The 25,360-nt window shown below is 39.4% G+C and overlaps 1 protein-coding gene across 8 annotated transcripts in view; it reads right to left on the bottom strand.

Annotated features, from left to right (window-relative positions):
* The window catches only part of PAN3 (poly(A) specific ribonuclease subunit PAN3), a 132,038-nt gene that overhangs the window by 28,715 nt on the left and 77,963 nt on the right, over nt 1-25,360 (bottom strand). For 4 of the 8 annotated variants that reach the window (XR_007461200.1, XM_049647363.1, XM_049647365.1 and 1 more), the window contains 11 exons: nt 24,662-24,718; nt 23,318-23,422; nt 22,168-22,225; nt 14,301-14,462; nt 13,947-14,063; nt 13,755-13,856; nt 9,771-9,936; nt 8,532-8,622; nt 3,909-4,048; nt 1,024-1,153; nt 531-595 (listed from right to left, as the gene is read on the bottom strand). Coding sequence is in view for 7 of the 8 variants with exons in the window: in XM_049647363.1 (XP_049503320.1) it covers nt 531-595; nt 1,024-1,153; nt 3,909-4,048; nt 8,532-8,622; nt 9,771-9,936; nt 13,755-13,856; nt 13,947-14,063; nt 14,301-14,462; nt 22,168-22,225; nt 23,318-23,422; nt 24,662-24,718 (1,193 nt within the window). In the remaining variant the exon portion in view is untranslated. The remainder of the gene's footprint in view (nt 1-530; nt 596-1,023; nt 1,154-3,908; nt 4,049-8,531; nt 8,623-9,770; nt 9,937-13,754; nt 13,857-13,946; nt 14,064-14,300; nt 14,463-22,167; nt 22,226-23,317; nt 23,423-24,661; nt 24,719-25,360) is intronic. The other 4 variants (XM_049647367.1, XM_049647362.1, XM_049647361.1 and 1 more) reach the window with 3 other exon arrangements.

Genomic DNA, 25,360 nt, shown 5'->3' with positions numbered 1-25,360 from the left:
TTAGTACAGACGTCAACTCTCCTTCTTTCTTGAACGTACGATAAACTTTAACTTACAAATGAGGCAGAACTAAATGACAAATAATGAAGGGTGGCAAGGCCTTTCCAGTGTCACTGATATGACAGCTGTATGTATTGTTCATGTGATGTTCTTAAATAGAAGATAAGGGGCATGCAACAATTAGACATGTCTGAAATCTCTAATCTGACTAAGGTAAACTGAACTGAGCAAGCTTCAAAAAGGAGACAGGGTGGAGGCAGTACTGACAGTCATAAAATGTTCCCTCATGCACAAACCACAATGGAGCTTTCTAACAGTCTCTTTTCTGTATGGGTATGTGTGTGGAATCCCTAAGAACAACCACATCTAGGCTGTAGGTAAAAAACAGCATCCTAATGGCTGCCAACAGGCTTAAGGTCACTTCACATGAGAATTTTTCTCTTTCCAAAAAAACCAGTAAGAGTCAGGTATACTCATTCTTGTTAGTGCATTTGATTGAAATCATATTGTAAAATACTGTAAATCCTTACTCCGGCCTCTCATTGATTGTTCCCAATTTTGCTAGAAGCCTAAACAGTCTTCCATTTTGAACCTCCTATAAGACATTTTAAAAAGAGAGAGAATGTTAATATTCCAGCAAAATTTTATGAACCTGGTATCCTACACCAATATTACCTTTAAACCGTAAATCCTAATATCCCCACCTTTTGGTAATCATTTTGAATGTAACATGTCCATTTCATTCAATATCAATACTGAAGATGATCATGCAGCTGGCCATTTTTAAGAATGGTTAAAGTTACATGGGAAAAAAAAAAAAAATCAAGATTCTGTCAATTAACTGGAGCAAAGCCACAAACAAAAAGCAGAACACAAATGCCCAGAGGACATAAGAAATTAAAAAAAAATTTTTTTAAAGTTAAAAAATATCTGTAAACAGTCCTAGCCAATTCAGCACAAAAATTACCGTTTTCTCTTTGCACATACAGATGTCATTGTATATATCTTTTTTTAACTCTTTACCTTTGCAAGGTCTTCCTCTATGACATCATTTCTCATTTGAGCAGCATCCAACTGAGTATAAAATCGAGCACCAATCATGGGCATGATGTCATTTACACTTCGCATCCTGTTTTGGTCAGTCAACAAATACCTAGCGAAAATAAAGAATCACCTGAACGCCAAATGTGCAATTTAATTTTTTTTTAATTTTTAAAAAATGTTTTATTTATTCTTGAGAGAGAGAGAGAGAGAGAGAGAGAGAGAGAGAGAGAGCGCGCGTGCATGAGCAGGGGAGGGGCAAAGTGAGAAAAGGACACAGAACCGGAAGCAGGCTCCAGGCTGCCAGCACAGAGCCCGACACAGGGCTTGAACTCACTCACAAGCCGTGGCGAGATCATGACCTGAGCCGGAGTCAGATACTCAACCGACTGAGCCACCCAGGCGCCCCTCAAATTGTGCAATTTAAAAAAACAAACAGGACACACAAGCACATAGCTATCTCTGCTGCCATCACAGTAGTGTATACAATTCGAAAAGATTTTTTTCATCAAGTCAACCTCACTTTTAAGCGTTGATGATTTCTCTGGGAAATTTTAAGAGCCAATGGAAGAAACTGTAAACGTGTCTCTTTCTCTACATCTTTGCTATTATGAAAATGAAAAAGGAAAGTTGAGTATGGTTACACCTCACCGTTTGCATTCTCAAACCCTTCCTTACAATAGTGGGACATGAAAAGACTGTAACAAGCTTTTTTGGAGGGGTGAAATAGGGGGCGGTTGTAGGTGAAGAGATTTTTCCATTTGCTCTTCAAAATAATTTGTGTCGGGGCGCCTGGGTGCCTCAGTCGGTTGAGCGTCTGACTTCGGCTCAGGTCACGATCCCACATCTTGTGGGTTTGAGCCTCACACTGGGCTCAAACAAGGTTCCAACTTTTTAGAAAGGTGCCCTCTGCTCTACAGCGTCATTTACCCGTTGTCATCATCTATTTATTTCGGAAAAACTGTCACGCACTAACATATATCAGAAGAGGCCAATTTCTCCCACCATTATTACTGAGGCCAAAAAACCCCCCAAAACCCCAAAAAATCCGTTTCGAAAAGCGACCTGCTAGAATACAAAGATGACCATGACCTACTTCTGCCTATTCTGACAGGTGAGCCGTTTCCTAACCATCCTTGGGACGGGAGCCTCCTGCTCTCGCACTCTCTGCTTACAATTCTACCCCATTTTCTTCAGGGGACTTATCGCTACCTGCCAACATCTTACATGTTTCCGTGTTTGTTACCTCCTCCCCATCAGGGTGGAAGCTCCAGAGGTTGGGGGGTTTTGTTCATCTTGTTCAAGGTATCTTCAGGGTCTGGCACAGGACAGGCATTCTTTTGTTAAATAAAATCCTCCTGTGGATAATCTATGCCTTAGCTATTTATCTGTTAACTACTGACATATTTACATCTAACTACTTAAAGTTATTACAAGCTTTGTGACTTTGGCAAGTTACTTTACCTCTCTAAGCCTCAGTTCTGTCATCTCGAAAATGGAGCTAACTTATAGGGTTATTGGGAAAATTCATTTGTATCAGTTAGAAAGTGCCTGATACATGGTTTACCGCTCTATAAAGTTGTTACTTAGTATGCAAGTATGGCTTTTTAATTTAGTTTTGATTAAGGAAAATTTCAAACATTCATAAAAGTAGAGAGAACACTATAACAAATGATGTCCATGTACCCTTTGCCCAGTTTTGACAATTATTAACGGATGGCTGGCTAGTTTGTAACATTTATATCCTTTACTCTCAACTTTTTAAAAAGGAAGTTTGGAGATTACTACTTTGAGATGTTGCAAATGAAGGCCAGGAATTGCTGCTGTGAAAATACGTGAAACAAATATTTTCACTTGAAAGAGAAATCATGTGAGTATTCCCCGGAAGCAGGCAATCACTGGCTTCCGGTGCTCGGTCACAAGCAGGACACTTATGCCAGTGTAACAAAGTACGAGTGGGCAGCCCCATCCTCTAGCCCTCAATTTCGTATCCGGAGCTAGTCCAAAAAGAAACTGAATCCTCCAAGACTACACAGAAAAATCAGAAGGAACAGCTGAAAACTAAGGCACTGAAAAGGACCAATATGCTCCAGCTGCTTCTAGAACATAATAGAAAAAATTTCAAGAGATACCGTAGCATCTGTTCTCTACAATCACTTCTAATGACAGTAAGAATTATGGCGGTCCACCCTCTGGAATTCCCCGACGTTAGATGTGTCTGAGACAGGGAGAAGTCCCCCTGCGGTGACAGGAGTCCACAGTGGGGCTCTCCTAAGTCAAATGCATTTCAAGGACTTCTTGGGAGTCTAGAGATACTGGAGCAGAAGCCTGGGACCCTTACATCCATGCTTTCCGTAATGGCTGTTTTGGCCACAGAATCTGTAACTGGATTACATCTGAGGTTTATTTATGACAGCTCGCACAAAGAGAACAACCACTCTCTAGAGCAGCACTGTCTGACAGAATTTTCTGAAATGATGGGATATATTAGCCAGAAGCCACATGAAGCTTTTGAGCTCTTGAAATGTGGCCAGTGCAAGATTGATTTCTTTATTTTTAACTTTATTGTATTTTAATTAAACTAAGTCATATGTAGCTAGTGAATACCAATGCAACCTCAGTGGGTACCCTCTGACCAAACATTTAAAACATCAGTAACTAAACACATTGGTTCATGAATTTATTCAAGGAAATATACACTTAACAATAAAAATAAAGAAATTAAAAGTGCTTAACTGTGTTTTGCCTGATTTTGAACAGTAGGAACTAAAATAATAAATAGAAGCCCTCTTAAAAGGCCTGTGTGGAAAAAAGCTGTCTTATCTCATACGATCATCATATATGTTTAATTGTGTATTACAACTTACAGAATCAGATTCTTCAGGTCAGAGGAGTAGTTGATTGTCACCAGTTCCATGGCTTTCTGTAAATTCTCTCGCTGAATTCCTGCCAAAGAGTTGCAAGCCAAAGCCAACACAACTTTTCCTAATGATATCAGATCTGCTTGCTGACATGAAAGAATAAATATAACTTTTAATTTTTATTTTATACGTACAAATTTAACACAGTGACACTACTGCCTGCATGGAAAAAGCACCTTTACAAAGAAGCTGCAAAACTCAGCACAGGGTTCTCCAATATTGGTGCTCAGAGTCACCTGGGAGCTTGAAGGGGCTTCCCGAGCCTCTCTACCAGAGATTCTCATTCGGTAAGTCTGGGGGAGCAGGCCCAACATTTTTAAAGCACCCAGGTAATTCTGATAAATGTAGTTAGGGCTATACTCTAAGCAATTCATATGCCAGCTACAGAATTGTTGCTTCAAAATTAAAAAAAAAAAATTATTTAGATAGAGCTGACATTCTTATTATTAAGGCTGGTTACCACATATTCACCTGACTACGATCATTACAATCTATAACATGCCCCTCTCTCACTTTCCATCATGCCCCAAATACAGTGGGAGTTTGAAGAATTATTTGAAGAAAAGTTACTCCATTATTCAGAATGTAACATAACTATTACCTGATTTCAGGGTATGTTCTTTAGAACATCGAGAATGCTGCCAACCCCAATGACATCCCATCTGCCCTTATTTCCAAACAGCCCATTTTTACTCACATTATTAACAGATCTTTGAGCTCTGTAACCACCTGGTTTCTTTGTCTTTCTTTTCTTTTCTTTCTTTCTTCCTCTCTCTCTTTCTTTCTCTATTTACCTATCTATTTTTTTATGATTTACCACTGTGAGGCTTTTGCTCTAAAAGGATTTTCAAAGATAGCTGGCTACATTGAGGTAAGCTCTCTATTACCTGTCTAACTCCAGGAAACAGAATGGTTATCCCAAGTGGCCCTTCTTGGCAGGTAACTATTAATAATTTTATGCCTAGGAGAATGGAATAGCTCCGAGTTAAATAAAATCATTTGAAGTAATTTTGACAGAAAACTTCTGTAAATCTTCAAAATCTGAGACCTGATCTCAAATATTGGATACATTTACTGAATACTGGTCTAGTAAAAGGAGTTTTCAAAGCTAGCTATACATTAAAATCACCTGAGGAGCTTAAAAACATCAAACAGAAGAAGTAACCCTGTAGCTATCCCTTCACTCCAATTCTGGTATTATTAGTCTGGGTTAAGATCTAGGTGTTAGTGTTTTTCAAAGCTTCCACCACAGTTCTGATAATGAAGTCAGGATGGAGAACCACTGGTTTTGTGGAATGTTTATACATAGTATAGTTGCAAAACAGGCAAATATTTCAAGACAGTCACTAATGAAACTTTAGCACACTACAGCTATCCTCAACATTTTACGCAAATAAGAAAGTATAAAGAAGCCAAACTCCATTACTAACATTAAAAAGTTCAAATTCAAAAATTCATTCAGTACTAGCATTTGTGAATTTGACGCTCTGAACAGGAGACCCATTATAATGGGAAAACGGATTAGAAAAACTACTTTGACTCTATTGTGGTAAGAGATGCCAAGGATTCATGTCAAAGAAACTTTTTAAAACTTCACTTGTGGTACAGACTTAGGAGCCCAGAAAGGGAGGAGGTAGGGTGGCACGGGAGGGAGCGCTATTACTGTTCGATCATTTCTGTTCTCGGAAGGGCACTGCCATGAATGAACCCAAGAAGGATTCCCCTCAGTCATTCTCAGGATCAAGTAAAACATTCCGAGTTATAGTAATGAAACCATAAAAATCTTGGTCAAGACAAATTGGTACATGTAAATGCGAACTGTAAATTTCTCTAAGTGTTTCAATCCAATATCCTCAGCAAAGCACACTGAACGTTGCTATTATTTATCAGGTGTCTGAGCAGCACGTACCAACACACAGCCTCCCAAACCCTTAAAACAACAGAATTTCCAGTTTAGCTCCACCCTCAATTGATGCTGTAACTAAACCTCCCACCTAGAACATTCCGGTATTCCCTAGTATGAGCCAGGAAAACAAAAGTCCAAGACAGCCGAAGGACTGGATGGGTTTTTAAAATAAGAACATCTGATTTTTGAGTGCGTCCCACCACTTTCTAAAGCTGACTCAAGGTGGAATACGCACGTTTAGAAATAAAGTCTACAGGTCACATAATCCAGATTAAATTAGAACGGATCTGTTTTTAAGTAAGAGGTTAATGACGTCCTGCTTAAAATTAAGAGAGTTCAACATCATAAAAGCCCAATAACTCTCCTTTCCTTATTTGCCAGCTAAATAATTTTCCATTTGTTATTTTGCTTCTTACCTCCATCTGGTTTTTCCCCCCATTTGTTGAATTCTGGAGGTTTTCCCCCCACTCATTTTCAGTTTCTTCCTGATTCTTGATTTCTTGATTTTTCTGATTCTATCTATGGCTCTACTTATGTCCACTTTACTGAAAGTCAGTCTCTATTCACGTGTCTGAAACAGACTATGAAAGATAGACTACAAGAAACAATGCACTCCTTTCTCATGTACCCTCTTCTCCGTAAAATCACAATCCCCCACTTGGGACTATCTTTAATTCTCTCCTTTACCTTCCTATAAGCTGTGTGAAAAATCTTCCACACATACATAACCCACCCCCCAAAAATTAAGGAAAAAAAAAGAAAAAGAAGAAAACCTGAGATATCCTTTTATTGCTGGAAAATAAAGGGAAGGTGACAACTGGTTGAAAGCAGCAGGCAGCTCCTAATTTACCAATCAACTGCCCCAAGTGCTTACTGAAGAGTTGTTTGTTTGGAACTCTGGGATTACTTTTCCTTCAAAAGAGTTTTTCAAGGTAACTACCTGTCACTAATGTAACTGAAATGATGTACCTCTACAAAGAAAAAATGGAAAATAATACTGCTATAGTACTCACAGAAAACCAAAATCAAACCAGCCTTATACTAGAATTTTCTTTTAAAAAAAGGAACTCTATTCAGAAGAGACAAGAATGACATAGTGTAATGCTGAACGTGTGAAAAAACAAAACTGCAAGGTGTTTCGTCTTTTAATGTGGACATGGGGTTTCCAGATTCTTGCAACAGAGTTAGATGACACTAGTTCCAAACAGTGTCTGATTTCTCCTCCAAAATTTTCCTGGATGTATATTTTAACAGCCAATACTTAGTCTCTCTTAGAAGCACAGAGATCAAGAAGAAAATTGTTCAGAGCCAGTCAGGCACTAGGTGGAAGACAGAAGAAGGAAAGTAGCTAAGAACCACCTAGAAAAGAAAGAGGAACAGAGCAAACCCCCTGAGGCAGAAGAAAGCTGCTGCTGGCAGAAAAAAGCAGTCAGATTCTTCTGTGCGCCGCCCACTAGATGGCGCTACCAACCAGGACAGCTTGGCTGCCGCCCAGTTTAGCTGGGGGGAGGGGGGAAGATGGGTCACGTCCGCTTCCAACCCATACAGCTCAACGTGATGAGTGTGGCTCTACCTCTCGGGGACTACACTGTCCCCGGGCCAGCGGGAAGAGAGGTTTACGCATGAACTGGATCACTAGGCATCACTCAGACTCTACTTCTCATTCTGTCTCTTCCTTTTTGTTCAGAAACTTTGGCTTATAATTCAGCGAACTAAAATCTCTCAAAGATTTAAACTAAAGAAGTTGCAACGAGAAGGGCAAAGAAAAGGTGAAGTGTTTTTCTCCTGGACTTTCCACATAATTAAGAGATTCTGCCTTATATCAGACCTCTAGAGGTTAGTAAATGTTGAGAAACACCAAAAATTTCTTAACACAAAAAGAATAAATAATACGGTCTTAAAATGGCAGCTGCATATCCTCCAAAAAGATGTGAAGTATTTGGGAGTGGGGCTTTTAAGTCTAGATTTCATTTTATTTACTTTACTTTATTTACATTTACTTTATGTACACATCACCTGCACAGAGCAATTAAGGCAAAAGCAACTACACTTAACGTTCCTTGCAGAGACAGGCTCTTCTCTCACACCTTGTATTTATCAAGAAGTATGAAACGAACAGCTAAGACGAAGAACATAGAGGGGCCTAAACCTATGCTAGTATTATGACTAGACTAGAACCAGATTCTGATCGTGTAAAAGAAGGGAGTACGCAAAAGAAAAATTATTTAGAACATGTCGATACAACAATATTCCTTCGAAAATATTTCTAAAATGTGTGGATTGGTGGTGGGGCAGTATCTAAGAGTAAAAATAACAGCTGTGATTTTAACACATTAAACAAGTGGGAAAAAAAGTAAAATGTCACTGAATATGATCTATTCGCCAATTACTCTGTTTTAATCTATGTTGAGGACTTTCCCGACCACATAAACATATTTTCCTCCGAACGCTTAGTCTCTGACACTGTCGTTAACTCTCTGCATTCCAACTGATAAGGACTCTGCACTACACACGGCAGTGATTAAGAAATACATGTTCAAAGCTGACCTAGAGACACCCCCAGAATAAAATGAAATCTAGACTTAAAAGCCCCACTCCCAAATAAACAAAATCTTAGAAAAAAAGCCTTAAGTTATTAAGTGTCCGTGTTCACTCTTACTCACCTGGTACTGTGCCATTAATGCCAATGGATTATTATTCTGACTGTTATCAAATGTTAAAACATCAAAAACTCCAACACAATTTACTCGCAACCTTTAAAGACCAGAGAATTTAAACAAAATTATTAAACTGAGATTTTAAAAAAGTTCAACGTTTCCTATATTAGGAAGGATCTCAGAATCTTATCTAGTCTAACCCCCTATCCTACCCCCATATAACCTCTTTCAACCACCATTTTAGAGATGAGGAAATTAAGGCTCACAGATACCAAGCGATAGGCCTACGGGTGTAGAAGTCAGTAACTGATAAGGCCAGGACTGGACTGTTACTCACACCTTCGACTACCAGGCAAGTGGTGTTTTCACCACACCAAGCTGCTACTTTTATCAGTGATTCATTCACGAAAGAGAACTAATTAGCTTTCTAACATTTACTGAAGATGTATTAGGCACCATTCACATGTATTGATCATTCGGTTTTACATGTATTAGTCATTTAATCCTCTTAATAATCTCACGACACAGGTACCTTGTAAGTGTGGAAAGTAGAGACACCAATAGTCTTCTATGGTTGCTGCACACACAGAAGTTACAGAATTTGCTCAGGATCATACAGACAGCAACTAAGGAGACTCGGTATGATGAACCTGGCTAACCAGGTTCCAGACCTTGAGCTCGTTGTGTTATGCTGTCCAAGAGAAGTCTCAAAATCACAGCAACTCAAATAAAACTCTGGTGAAGTCAAGGGCTGTGCTCCTTAACTTGGTATCAGTGGTCCTCAAAGCACTGGACCCAATGAGCAGCAATAGTATCGCATGAGAACTTGATGGAAATATAAATTCGCAGGCCCCACTTCAGATTCACTGAAGGAGAACTCTGGGAGTGGAGCCCCATCACGTGTGCTTGTTAATGAGCCCTCCAGGCAATTCTGTTTCGTGCTACAATCGGAGAACCACGGTTGTACACAGAAAAGGTATACGGATATCACTTCTACATCCAGCCCCTGACCCTAACTATGTATACGTCCCAAACTTTTACATGATTCCTGGTTAATGACCAGGCATTGTATTCTTAAGAATTCAACATTTTTTTTTTTTAACTTACAAATGGACTCAAAGTCACAGCAGTTCTTCTGGATGGAATATACGAAAAGGTAGAATTAAACGAATCATCATGCTTTGTTTACTAAACTGTCACAGGTTAGATGCTCAATGAAGAAGCCAAAACTCAAAATGGTGGTACCTTGTTTTGCCAGTTATCAGAATCTTTGTTGGGTCCATAACTCGACACGCCAAACCTGCTGTGTGAATGGTACGCAACGCAGAACTCAGTTGGACAATATAGGCCCAAATAAGAGATTCTGGCAATAATCCGGCATGCTGTCTGGGTAATGGTCCATCATGTTGACCTATACAGCAAATAAATAAAAAATGACACCTTTTAAGTAATCAACTAAAAGACTAAAGAAGTCGAACCAAAGTTAACAAAGAAAATCCATGCATCATGGCACAACTTGTCAATATATACATACACATAAAATTTAAGTTCAGTCTGTTAGTAAGAAGAGACCCCCAACTTCCTATTCATGAGATTATACCTTTATGCTGTCAGCAGCAGGACAACTCTCACTGAAATGTTTTCTGTGAACCTTGTAATTACTGAACAATAAAGAAAATTAAAGGATTTATATTTAATGTGAACCAAATAAATGTAAATTCTGATTAAAAACAGGAATGATGGATATTATTTTACTTAAAATGTGGATAATCCTGGCCTATGTTATTGTTCAGGCAGGTGAAAACTGCTCATTCTATGCCTTGAAAGAAAAATAAAAGCCTCTACTATCATTGATGCTGAATGTTTTCTTATTCTCCTTAAACTGCTCATCTCCTCTCTTACAGCCATGTTAGTTAGGATGACATCTGACTCATAAAAATATAAACGTAAAAACCTGAATATCACTTATGTCTAATAATGAAACACAAAAATAATCTGATCTACCATGACAGTAATCATTTTGATTCTACCAACTCGTTTAAGTGCTTCCTCTTCTCTTGTAATGAGAGAGAGAGAGAGAGAGAGACAGAGAGAGAGAGAGAGACAGAGAGAGAGACAGAGACAGAGAGAGAGAGAGAGAGAGAGAGAGAGAGAGAGAGAGAGAATCCTAAGCAGCCTCCAGGTCGGCAGAGAGCCCAATGCCACTGCGGGGCTCGATCCCACAATCCTGGGATCATGACCTGAACCAAAATCAAGAGTCAGATGCTCAACCGACTGAGCCAGCCAGGTGCCCCTCAGTGCTTCTTGATACTATTTTCTGGGTCACTTACACATCAGTGGAAAAGGAGCCACATAAATTTAATTCAGATTTTCTAATTCTTTCAGGGAATATGACACCTTATAAATTCAAGTGTTCTTAGGGTTGTAAACAAATTTTTTTGTGAATTAGGCATAAAAGCAACACAGTTAAATGGTTAATTGTGGAGATAACAAGTAGCAAAATTTCTGGCTTGGGATAAAGTTTCCAAGGAAAAGCAAATACAAAATTGAAAAGTTGCTCTCCCTCAATTTAGACAGATTAAAGATAGTACAATCTGGAAAACAGTGTCCGAAGTGGCGCTAGTGAGAACTGCCAAGACATCGTCAAAGATGACTATGAAGAGTTTAAATAAAACTATTTGATAAATGTGGTAATAAGGGAAAGCAGTATTTATAGCCAACAGTGTTTTGCTTGCTCTGAGCCAGATTCTGTCTTTACCTGTATACTGTTAACAGCAGCAGAGTTACTTTACCCATGTTACCTCACTTCAAACGTTTTTTTTAAGTTTATTTTTATTTATTTTGAGAGAGAGGCAGAGAGCAAGCAGGGGAGGGGCAGAGAGAGAGAGGGAGACGGAATCCCAAAGAAGCTCCGCACTGTCAGCACAGAGCCTAGTGCGGGGCTCAAACTCACAAACCATGAGGATCATGACCTGAAGCAAAGTCAAGAGTTGGATGTTCAACCGAACGAGCCACCCAGGGTGCTCCTTCTTATCACAACCCTTATATAGTATGGTATGATTATTATTTCCATTTTCTAAATTAGTATATTTCTTACAATACAAAATTTTTTAGTTTGTGCTAAGTTAAAGAGTGTAAGAAAACATCAGACTTCCATCTATAGCTCTCCAAAATTATAATTTTTCTTTTAACAGTTATAAAGGGAAACTAGAGAATTGCCTTGGAGTAGAAGCTGCTACAAATTAAAGGACGTATGCTATGTCCAGGGAAATTACGAGCATTCAAACAATACCTTTAAATAACAGAAAAAGGAGTGATTCCTGTGAAAATGTAAACATTTCAAAATATATCACATAACGGGTTAACACCAAAAATAAAGATAAAAAAAAACTGGAAAGGAGTGCTAATATTCACGGTTCTCAACAGGGGTCCATTTTGCCCCTCTGGAAACCTGTGGCAATGTAGGGAGGAGCTATTTTTGGTGTCACTGCTGGAGAAGGGGCCTGCTACTGGCATCTAAAGGACAGAGGCCAGGGACGCTGCCGAATATTGTGGAATGCACAGACAGCCCCCACAAAAATAATTATGCAGCCCTAAATGTCAACAGGGCTGAGGTTGAGAAACCCAGTTATAAATTAAAGCCAACAGTCATCTCGCAGGTGCTGCTACTAAAATAAACTTGAACAACTACAGCTATATCCACATCTATAGGAAAAGCTATACCACATCCCTTTTGACAAAATTATGTATGTGTCTAAAGATGACACGGCAAAAGAAAAAAAAATGACCACACCATATGACCAGATTTTCAATGCCAAACAGCCACGGAACCACAGCTCTCTTCTTCCAACTGTCAGAAAGCAAAGTTACAAGTAAACAAAAGTAATATCTCGTCCACAATTCGAATCCTTAAAGGAGTCACAATCCAAAAGAGACTATACTGTGGACTCACATCTTTCTTCCTCCTTAATTTCTCTCAGTATGTGAGTCAAGAAAATCTTTAAAAGATTAAAAACTACAGTAAAAAATGCAATGCTTTGTTAACTGTACTTCAATTAGTAAAATTTTTTAAGAGACTTCAGTGCTTTCTCCCTGCCCCCAAACAAGAAAATGATGCATACGTTTTCCTTACCCAAATACCTAGTTAATTAACAAACATCTCAAAATGGATGACCTACCTACTTTGACTCTGAAGCAATTGACCCTCTAATAAACATTTATTAGAGCATAATTACAATATTTTGGTTCTCTTAAGTACTGAAACTATACATATTAGAAAATATCCCATTAAAGTAAATGTTACCTGAAAATTTATTTTGAAGATTAATTCCTTAAGTAACATGTAGTCCTACCTTTTAAAAAAATTTGTTTAGGGAAATCACTTCATAAATGATATATAGTCACACTGGGCTATAATAAGAGAGTCATTAAATTATATCCAGAAAATACAAAAGTTAGGGGGAAAATACTTATAACAAATGAAAGATGCAATGCTACAAAATGATAAAAAGAAAAGGAAACAATGTGACAGGAGACCAAAAAACAAAACAAAACAAAAAAACCAAGACTGGAAAGAAATATACCAAGAGAAAATGTGGTTGTACTTTGGGTGGTGAAGCTATAGGCATTATTTTCCAAAATGCCTTTATCCAGAAAGCTTTGTAGTTTTATTTTATTTTTTTAATGTTTATTTATTTTTGAGAGAGAGCGAGAGAGAGAGAGAGAGAGAGAGAGAGCGAGCGAGCGAGCGAGTATGAGCGGGGAAGGGGCAGAGAGAGAGGGAGACACAGAATCTGAAGCGGGCTCCAGGCTCTGAGCTGCCAGCACAGAGCCCGATGTGGGGCCCGAACCCATGAACCTCAAGATCCCGACCTGAGGCCGAAGTCGGACGCTCAACCGACTGAGCCACCCTGGCGCCCCCAGAAAGCCTTGTAGTTTTAAAAGAAAAAACCAAAATGTTTAAGAGGAAAACACTTTCACCACATTCTCGGTTATTTACATTTCAGAAACCTCCACGAGTCTTTCACACCCTGCCTCCATTCTCAGCCTATACACACAATACTCTATTTCCCAGCCGCTTATGGACTGGCTTCGATTCTTTGAGACGTTTCTTTTTTTAATGCGCTATGATCACAGAAACAAATTCACGTGCATTTTAAAATAGAAAACCACTCTTCCACAGAGCAAAGGCATTTGTCAAAATGAATCTTGCTTGCGTGTCTTTCTTACCCCACTTTCTCTTTGTGAAATAGGCATCAGCATTAGGGTCATTGAAGTGTCTGCTCATCATAGTCTCTCCTCCCGCATGGAAATCATATGCAAACACAAGGGCTTAAAATAAAACACAAAACACTCATTATTGCAATCTGGCTTCAAGTAATGAAGCCCACAAAAGCAGAAAGACAAGTACAAATTACTCACAAGGCTCTGCAAATGCTTTAGTGGTAAATACTTCACGCAAGGTTACGATATTTGAGTGCTGAATTTTTTTCCACATATCGACCAACACCATGCACTTTGTGTTAACGAGACGAAAACCTATAAAAGGAAATTTTTTCTACTAAACTGCAAATGAAATCCCTCCTTTATTCCATCAGAATCGCGAAGAGAAGGCCATGTGATGTATCATTTATGAGCTACTAATTTCCAAATGAATTAACAAACTTATTTATTATCCTTTATACACATATTAAATAAGTAAATACATGCAGGAATATTTCAATAATCTTAGCCTCAACAATATGCTTCAAAGAGTGGCTAACTTATCTTCCGTACCATGTATCCTCCGAAGGCAATACGGCAGATCGTCTTTGCTGTTTACAGCTTTGTAGCAAGATGTGATGTATCCAAAATTACTTGATTTCTGTATCCGGTTGGGCGGCGGCAGTGGTTCTAGAGGGAACAGGCTATGGTAGCTGTCAACTTCTGTAGGGACTGCTAGAGTAATTCGTAAAAGACAACTTTAACTTGCTGATATGCATAAATCTCTCAGAGCAAAAAAGAAATCGAATTTACCAAAAACCACGGGTATCAAAACATACTTTTGAATTCTGGAACAGTGTCAACACTCCTAACAATTCTATAAAAGAAAATGGTTTCATTATCAATAAAAAATAAGCATTATAGGACAACCAAAGAACCAGATTTCATACACTCAGAAATTTTTTTTTTAATTTCTTACATAGGTTTCACACCCACCCCAGGGCCCGACATGGGGCTTGAACTCATGACCCTGAGAGCAGGACTTGAGCCGAGATCGAGAGTAGGATGCTAAACGGACTGAGCCACCCAGGCGCCCCTTGAAAATATTTATCTTTTATAGCACCACACAACTTTTTGTTTCTCAGTTATTAGAAACAATTTGTGTTATCACTTACAGGTATTAAACATTTCTGATTTTGATTTTGCTTCTTAAAACACTTTGGTTTGCACAAAATATATTTAGACAATGGTGTTAAGCATATGAATTCTTGTTTTTTAAAACATACAGAAATTCAAAACAAGTAACATTAAATTGGAGAGTGTGTATGTGTAATATATCTGTGGGTATACGTATGTATAAATATGGCAATCTATCAAGACTTTCAACCATTCAGTGGAACAGCACTGTTTTACTCCCTAGTAAAACATAAAAGAAAGAAAATGAAAACAACTTTATCCTCATGATTTCCACGTTCTTCAAAGCAAGAAAAATTATGTTTAAGAATAGCTGGGATAGGGGCGCCTGGGTGGCTCAGTCGGTTAAGCGTCCGACTTCAGCTCAGGTCACGATCTCGCGGTCCGTGAGTTCGAGCCCCGCGTCAGGCTCTGGGCTGCTGGCTCAGAGCCTGGAGCCTGCTTCCGATTCTGTGTCTCCCTCTCTCTCTGCCCCTCCCCCGTTCATGCTCTGTCTCTCTCTGTCTCAAAAATAAATAAATGTTAAAAAAAAAAAAAAAAAAAAAAGAATAGCTGGGATAATGCATCGTCATTGGCTCATGATACTCTAGTCAGGCATTTAAAAAACTATTTATCTTGAATCCCAATCTGTTGTTTCCTATAAGGACTAAATAGGGGCGCCTGGATGGCTCAGTCAGTTTAAGCATCCAGATCGATTTGGGCTCAGGTCATGATCTCATGGTTCTGTAAGATCAAGCCTTGCATCGGGCTCTGTGCTGACAGCTCAAAGCCTGCTTGAGATACTCTCTCTCCCTCTCCCTCTCCACCCCTCCCCTGCTCACTCGTGCTCTCTCTCTCTCCTTCTCTCTCTCAAAATAAATAAATCACCATTAAAAAAAAAAAAAAAAAAGACTAACTGTATTCAGTGGTTGGTTTCTGTAAAGAGTATAGGCAATTTACTTTTATTTTTAAAGTTTATTTATTTATTTTGAGAGAGACAGAAAACCAGAGTGGGGGAGGGATAGAGAGAGATGAGTGAGAGAGAATCCCAAGCAAGCTCTGCACTCTGGAGTGCAGAGCCCGACACGGGACTAGATCCCACAAACCGTGAGATCATGACCTGAGCAGAAACCAAGAGTCCGAGGCTTAACCGACCGAGCCACCCAGGTGCCCCTATGTTTCCTTCTTTACCGTTCCCTATTTTCTGATACATACATGTATCAGTTTTGCAATTCAAAAAGAGGAGGATTTTTTTAATGCTTCAAATACAATCGAATTACATTTTCCAACGGAACAGCTTCCATTCTCCTAAATGTCTTGAATGACTTAGGAATACTCAAGAGATTTCAAATGAAAAGCAGGTAAGTGAACATGCACAGTACACACAGAAAACCTTCTAGAAAGAACACAGCAAGAACTTCAACAATGGTAACCTCTGAGTGGGAGCACTGTTATTCTCTTCTTTACACTATGCCATACTTCCCAAACTTTTTACAATAAATATATTTAGCACTATTTTTAAAACACATCAATAAATCTCTTTCTAAAAAACACACAGACCAATATGACTAATAATTTTTCACTGAACGACTGTTAAGGAATACAGGTAAAACCCTAATCAGAAAACTGTAACTCCAGAAGACAGGCTCATAATGGCCCTTCCTGCCTTTGCTAAATTGACATTCACCATCTCTTTGTTTTCGAAACAACCATACGAGACAGAACTCTATTTCATAAAGAAAATAAGGATCACACATCTAGAAAGGGAGTTGGGATGCAAACTCAGGGCTCTGATTCCATAGTCTCGTGCTCTTAACCCCCAGACGGCATTTTGGCCAGAGTGCAAAAAACAGACACTGATTCAAACAGACACTAACTTTCAAAACAAGGTCACGTGACATATTCTACTGAAATAAAGGCAGTACAAGGGAAGTATACACACAAGGAAATGCAGCTGCAACTTTGCCCATTTATCTTTTAACAATCAGCGTAATTTCCACAAACAAATGATGAATAAATTTTGTTCCCTGGTTATTTCATGAGGAGCATCTAGTAAGAGAAATAATTAATTTCAAATTAGTGAAAAGGTAATGAGTGCCTACTCATTAATGAAATACAGGTTCTTATCAAGACAGGTTATTAATCAAAACAGGTTATTAATTTTGATTAATAAGGTCTTATTCAAGACAGGTCTTAATCAAGACAGGTCATCAAGACAGGTTATTAACTTATTAATACAGGTATTAATGAAATACAGGTTCTTATCAAGACACCAAGAGAAAAATAAAGGACAGAGATCTATATGGAAACATAATATAGTACAAGCAAAACAGCTATTAAAAAAGTACAACTCACCATGGCACTGGTTCTTAAACTTCGACACCCTTCAGAGTCACTGACAGTGATAACAATACACAGTTTGCTGGGCCCCATGCCCAGTGTTTACTTAGTTGGTCTACAGTCGGGCCCAAGAATTTGCAATTCCAAGAAGTTTCCAGGTAATAATGAAAAGATGCTGCTGGGGCAAGGACCACATTCTGAGAAGCACTACGCATGGAAATACCCAGAAGGAAGCCATTCTCAAGGAGCCTAGAAAAGATCTCGCAGAGGATTTGGTACGTGTACCACAAACTGAAGGATGGGACTGCTCTCAGTGATACTCCACAACGAGCGAACGAGCGCTTTGCTTTGCGGTGAGGGAGTAAACAGAACCACCACCGCCACCCAGGCCTCAATGCGTATGCTGTGTTCAGGAACCGTGAAATCTCACGCGGTGGGAGAGCAGGGTGTATTACAGAAGAGGTACAACGTGGAGAAAAAGCTGAGGGGGTTCTGCTGGGACTGGATCAGAGGGGAATATAAATGCTAGACTGAGGACCTGAAATTCACTACGCCAAGCAGCGGAGTCATAGCACCAGTGTGTGACAAAGAGATTGAGGGAGGGTCACAATCAGCTAAAAACTGTACTAACTCCTTTGTCCCTGTGTGCCCTTTCGAGCAAGCCTTGTTGAATTCTCTGCGTCGCGGGGTGGAAAAAATCGTGCTCCAGTGGAAGACCGTGGAGTATCCAATGGATGGCTTTTCGATGTCTGATTCTGATGTCACGGAAGGTATTCTGCACCTCTGTAAACTGCACACAGGTAACTGGCAGCACTGCAGAAGAACGCCTGTCTCCTCCGTGGAAAAGCCAGTTTGCACACGCCTTTCGATACCCCTGAGCTAGCAGTAACAGGTCCTACAACCGGCTCCCTCACGACTTAAATAAAATCTTCAAAATGTTCATTTTTATGTGTGTACATATGGTGTTACCTTGTTTCAGAAAGTCATCTTTGAACACTACATTTCCCAGTCTACCCTGAAATGATCGTATGCAGCCTGATATTAACCTTAAAAAACCGAATGTTTCCACTGATAGGAATATTCATTGTCGTTTTGCTCTTCGTTTCCAGCTCAACTTAACAAATACATAAAATTAAGTATGAATAAAGGGAACAGGGGGTGCCTAAATCACTGTTAGGCCATCGAAAATCAGACTAGGGATACCAACGTGTAAGATTATGGACAGAGCTGCATTCTTCACGTCAGCCCCAAGTTTTAGTCTGGGGTCCAATTCCACCAAGTGATAGTAAAAACAGTGATAAAAAACAAAATGAAATGTTAGTGTCTTTGCTCTATTCAACACTACCTCCCCTCGAAGGACATATAAAATAATAGGTCCAATCTAAGATATCGAATGTCTGAGATTCGCTACGGTTTCTCAACCTTGGCGCTACTGACATACCAGACTGGATCAGTCTCTGTTGTCAGGGACTGGTCTGTGCACTGCAGGGTGTTCGGCAGCCCACCGGTAGCCAGCAGCACCCCACCACCAGCTGTGACAACCAAAACCGTTCCAGACACGACCAAATGACCCGTGATGGGGTAACCACTCCTGGTGCAGAAGCACTGATCTACAGGAAATAAATTATGACTTCAAACTTGAGAAGTACTAATCTGATGAGGTATGGAATGGAAAACGGAGAGAAAAAAGACAGCAAGACCAAATATTAATGCATGGGTCAACATGAGATGAAGATTGTAGTAAACAAAAGACATGAAAAAGATCAGTTAGAGCAGTGACCCCCCCCAAAAAGCATTTACTAAACCTTGTGGAACATGGGGCACAGAAGCAGATTAACCATAACCTTTAGTCTGTGACACTCAGGTCACTGGCTCATGTCTACGTAAAGGCCTGGTTTTATGTAGTTAATTATTCTTAATAGCATAACAAGCATCTGCAAACTCAGTACTCATCAGACCTTTAACTTACATCTAAATTATGGTTCTCTCTACCAACCTCTGCCTTCCTTCTCTCACTTCCTTCCGTTTTTATATGGCTGTATTGCACATAATATATACATATGCATATACACATACATTTACATAAATGTAAATATATGTATAAATTTTGGTTAACTTTGTAAAAAGGTAGTATGCTTTATATAGTCTCTTGCAACTCACTTTACTTACTAATCTTCTTCTGTGTTGTTGCAGCTCAGTGAACTTCCTCCCTTTAAGCTGCTGTACCACCTTCCATTAGCTGACAGCAGCACAGTTACTCTGGATTGATCAAAGTTTCTGCTATTTGGAGCGACAATGTTATGGATACTTCGTCACACATTTTGCGGCTGAAAACGTATAGGAGTTTACCTGTTTCCAGGAGGAGAAGTGCTGGATCACAGGTTCACCCGACTTATGCTCCCTATAGCAACGCACCGGAGAGCCTGTGGATCCATATCCTAACACTTTACACGACTGGACTTCGAGCTTACCTGCATTTTCCCTAATTGTCAGTGATGTTTCACATCTCTTCATACGTGTACTGCTCATGTGAATTTCCTTTCTTTACGTGCCTATTCCTATCTTTTGGCCATTTTTCTGTTGAGTTTTTTTTGCTCTTACTGAATTGTGTTTCTTATATTCTTTGTCAACTGTGTAAATATCTTCTTCCAGGTTTTTTCTTTACTGTGGGTATCTTTGGATTGCTTTTCAATTCTAACTTAGTAAAATTTAGCAGTATTTTCTTTAAGAGTCAGCAATCTTTGCCTCCTGTAGAAGAAATCTTTCTCTACTGATATGTTAAATCTATTCGCTAATATTTTATACTATAAAAAGTTTTGTTTTTTTTTTAATTTTTTTTTTCAACGTTTTTTATTTATTTTTGGGACAGAGAGAGACAGAGCATGAACGGGGGAGGGGCAGAGAGAGAGGGAGACACAGAATCGGAAACAGGCTCCAGGCTCCGAGCCATCAGCCCAGAGCCCGACGCGGGGCTCGAACTCACGGACCGCGAGATCGTGACCTGGCTGAAGTCGGATGCTTAACCGACTGCGCCACCCAGGTGCCCCCAAAAGTTTTTAAAGTTTTGTACACAAGTGCCCACCCCCTCGCTTTGCCCTGGGCATTTCTTCCATTTGGCTGTCCCTGAGCTGTAGCCTCTACACACTAAACCAGCAACAGGTCCTAAAGTGAATCACTCTAGCAAATTACTGAACTGGTGCGGCGGGGTGTGGGGGGAGGCTGGTGGTAGTGGTTATGGAAACCCCCAAATTGGTAGTTAGTCAGAATGTGGGTAGCCTGGGCACCCCACCTTGGCGGGCATCTGAAATGGGAGTAGTCTTGTCAGACTGTGCCCTTAATAAATAAACCGTTAGGACATGAAGTAAATGCCAGAAGTATTATGAGTAAAAACAGCTCATATGCTTTGACTGCAATTATACTGCATCTATAAATCAGTTAAGGAAAACCGATATCTTACTCATTATGTCTTCCTATTTATAATATAATATTTTGGGGGCACCTGGGTGGCTCAGTCGGTTGAGTGTCTGACTTTGGCTCAGGTGATCTCACGGTCCGTGAGTTCGAGCCCCGCATCGGGCTCTGTGCTGATGGCTCAGAGCCTGGTGCCTGTTTCAGATTCTGTGTCTCCCTCTCTCTGCCCCCCCCCCCACCCCCATGCTCTGTCTCTCTCTCTCTCTCTCTGTCAAAAATAAACATTAAAAAAAATTTTTTTAAATATATAATATTTTGCTCTAATTATTTATCTTACTTAATATCTCTTAGTAAGTCTCCCCCATTGAGATCGCACACATCTTTTGTTGCATTTATTCCCTAGCTACTGATAAGCTGAAACCACTGTAAGTTGCATCTTTTCTTTTAATTATATTTAAGTTATTGGCTACTGGCCTACAGAAATTTAACTGACATATATTAATCTCGTATCCAGCTATTTCCTAAGCTCTATTATAATTTCAAGTTATGCCCAACCTCTGGTCATACGACTTATACATGATTGCGGTCATAAAGACTGGAAAGGCAAAAATAAACCTACTTATTTTTCTTTTCTTCTTTTATCCCAGCTAAGACCTCAAAGACAATGTTAAATAATTAAGGAAAATTCCAACCTGAATACTTTAAAGGTTATGCCAGATCAGTTCCCTGTCCATCTAAACTGAAAAGATTGGTGTTAGGGCATAAGAGCTAGACATATTATTCCTTTTAATTCTTTAGCAATCAAGAAAATGCACAGTAGACTATGTTGAGTCCTTGATTACAACCACATGCTTTGAGATTATCTCTATGGCAAATATATTCCTACTGCATTATTTATAAAGTTTTGCTAAATTATACCATATTTAATCTTGCTATATACAGAATAAGCTAGGGAAAGAGATTTTAATGTACTCTGAGAAACACTGTGGTACAGTCAAAAACCTAGCTTTAAATCCAGACTGACCAGCTGATTACTAGCCATCAGTGCTAAAGGCAAACTACTTAGCCTTCCTGTCAACCTCAGTTTTCCTCATACGTAAGAGGGAGAGGATAGTATTCGTGTCAATGTCCTAGGATTTTTATGAGGAAGAAAGTAAGACATATAAAGAATTTAATCAGCACATTATCTGGTACACCACAGTTTCAAAAGTAATAATTACCTTCCCCGTCTGTTTAAGTATCCATACTTTATCAAGTTTCAGGAAACAATATTCTAATGCACAGTGCGGTAAATCACCATGAATTTTAAAACCACCTAACTTTTTTGACAAACTAGAATAATGTCACATGGAGAACTGAAATGGACTCGATGATCAGTGGCATCTTGGAACTCTTCAAAAGTGGATTTCAAATAAATACACTCATAAAATTGTAACTAGCTGTTCAAGGCATAAAAACATGTACATCGAGATCCTGATAACCTTTAAAAGGAAGGATGAACCAACTCGCATTTTACCTGGCATATCCGCTTGGTCGATTTGAGCCATTGTTATTAAATGCCTGTTAATCAGCTCCTAAAAAAAGAAAACAAGTATATTTACATATAAACAGAGCTTCTAAAATCTGATTTTCTTATTATAAGTAAATACGTATTAATATTTTTTGATATGCACACTTTTTGATGTCGACAACATGAAACGACATTTCTAATAACGACAAAACGTCTAAATTCCAGGCCTGGAGAGACCTGCCCATAATTAAGGTCGGGGTTAAGTAGCTACGCTTTGACCCAAAGCACGTAACTATAACTCTGTGGCTGAAGACAAGGCCCACCCTAAGCTCGTCAATAATTTATTCATCAACATTATACTGGTACAACTTGTGTGAAATAACATTTTTTTCTGAGACTATAAGTATACAATGAAATTCTACGTATCAAATAATGTCCAGCTGTTTACCTAAAAAAAAAAAAAATTATTTTATAAAACCTACTTTATAGAAAATATTAAGCTCTATTACTTTTTAAAAATTTTTTAAAGTTTATTTATATTTGAGAGACACGGGGGGGGGGGGGGGAGGGGCGGTGGCAGGGGGAGCCGAGAGGGGGCGGTGGGGGGAGGGGGAGAATCCCAATCAGGCTCCATGCTGTCAGCACAGAGCCGGACACGGGGCTGGAACTCACAAAACTGAGATCATGACCTGAGCCAAAACCAAGAGCTGGAAGCTTAACGGACTCAGCCACCCAGGTGCCCCAATATTAAGCTCTTTTAAAATGAGGTTTATTTCTAGGCCAAACTACTTATTCTCAACCTCCAGATATTAACAAAAAGTGGTCTGAAGGTTAGACACCATTTCAATAATTTATTTATATATTTCAGAGACCTTTCAATGCACAGGATACGAAGCGCAAAAAGGTGGCCCATTTAAGTAGCTATTTATTCTGTTTTACGTCCTAACACATACTGATCTACAAATTTTCTTGAAAAACGGGTTTCCTTAAATAAATATGCCAATTAGGACTCATACGCTCTACATTCTAGCTGCTTTGGTGCATACAGCATGTTTGATCACATGATCTCATTTGAAAAGAGCTCTGTTCTTTCTCCGGCTCGGCGCTACAGCACAACAGCCATTACGGATTCGCCCCAGGAACTCTGAAAGCCTACCTGTCGGAGTTCGTCGGCCATGAAGAAGGAGGGTGCATTTGCTTTTGGTTGCATGTAGGCAACATGAGGTGCAGTTGGAGGATATATGTGGTAGTTTGGAAATACCTAAAAAGGCAGGGAGGGGGGAAATGTAATAACCAACCTTTCTCACTCGATCAGCTTTTTCATTGTTTCGGTAAAGCTGTAAGCTTTAAATGACAGCGATAGATAAATGGATACATTTTCATCTTGAAATCATAGTGAACTAATAAGCACCTTAGAGGACAGCTGTTGTCGGGACACTTTCAGAATGAACTCACTTTATACAAATAATCTTGTAGTAATCAATGTAAAAGTCTGACGAGAAAGGAAACATTCCTTCGGACACAGTAAAACCTAACTTCCAAGGAGAGGCCAAAGCTGCACTTTGGAAGAGGTTATGTAGTCCGTCAGCATTTTTTAAAGCAGCGGGAAGAGAGAAGAAAGCCGGTGACAGAGGTGTCTGGATGCGTCAGATAACGAGGTAACCCTGCCCTGGCTCCGCAAAGAACCACCCCCTTGCAAGGGCTTCTCGTGGCCAACCTAGACAGACTGCTGCGTCCACACTGGTAAGCACCTCACCCTGCAACAGTGAGGAGGACGGACCGACGGACTGACTCTGGGTCTGGTCCGCGGCTCAGGCGAACAGAAGAGTGAACAGTCTATTTAAATACCTTCAGGGCAAAACTACGGCAAAGTTACCGAATCTGCTTCAAGCCTCTTTGCTTTCATTTTTCCGAGTGGACTTTTCCCCACCCCCTGGCTTCTTCTCTTCTGCCTCTGCCTCTCCTTCCTCTTCACCGGCCCCTGATACAAAATAAACGTACATTCTAAACTATCTTTTCCTTTTTCATTTTGAAAAAGCTGAAACAGACGCTTTGTTTTTCGTCTTTGTAAAATGAATTCAGCTGATTTCTGCTGCCCTCAGATAATCATTCTGCTCTGGATCTCAACCAGGAAGTGGTTTTGCAACACCTGTATGTATGGTTTCCTTTAACCTATATCCGCAGGGGAAGATTTCCTTTCTCTTGCCTCGGTTTTCTTACACCAGAGAGCACAGTTTGGCTTAATTAGCTCAAGTTCACCATGAGCACATTTCTAACAGTGGTCTGAAGGGTAAAAACATCATAAAAATGTGCCCTATGTAATCTCTACAAAAACAGCTGAGAGAGTTTTGTGACAAAAGAACCTCTTTATAGATTAAACTAAACTACTTTCTACAAATACGCTATAATAAAAATGTAAATAATTATAATAAACCCCCAAAAAAGGTAACACATTGATGGAATTCTTACTTGAAAGAACCAAGGAAAGTCTCTACTCTACCTCAATTATTTGACCTTCTGTTCGGCAAGCTGTTCTGTGATAATTTTTGAAAGATCTCTGACCAAAAACAAAACAAAACAGAACAAGACTATTAGCTATTTATTAGTTCTTGAAACATTTTACATAATTTACAAGTACTTCTATAAATGTTTTCACTAAATTATTATCCCCATTTACAACTGGGGAAATGGTCTCAGAGGTACTAAGATTCAAAAGTCACAAAACAATGGCAGGACCGGGAGGGACTCTTAAAAACACATAAAAGAACTCTGTCATCTTTCCTTTCAAATTGCCTTTTAGTAAGCCATTAATCAAAATAAACCATTAGTTTAACTTGTGAGATCAAAATCTGCTTACTAAAATCCAGGCATACTTTTCATGGAAACACCCATCCTCTGTAATTACGTCAAATGGCTACCATTTCGATCAGTTCTCCTACCTGAATGGAACTTGGCTTTCGAACTCACAAGCTCTTCATCCACTACTTATTTCACCATACCGGTTAAAAACCAATTTTTGGACATAGCCAGAATGAAGCCAAGAGATACAATTTATGGAACATGACGACACTTCCCTCTTTGCCCCTTGCCCTCTCTCCCTCTGCCTTCCTTTGGTAGCTCTTTCTTCATCCATGATCAGGGTTTCCCCCGCTGGGCTTCCTCCTTCCTTACCAATAACCCACACTGGAAGCCCCTTATC

Source organism: Panthera uncia (genome assembly GCF_023721935.1).
Source record: "Panthera uncia isolate 11264 chromosome A1 unlocalized genomic scaffold, Puncia_PCG_1.0 HiC_scaffold_16, whole genome shotgun sequence".
Taxonomy (NCBI): Eukaryota; Metazoa; Chordata; class Mammalia; order Carnivora; family Felidae; genus Panthera; species Panthera uncia.
This window is presented reverse-complemented; position numbering and strand designations above follow the sequence as displayed.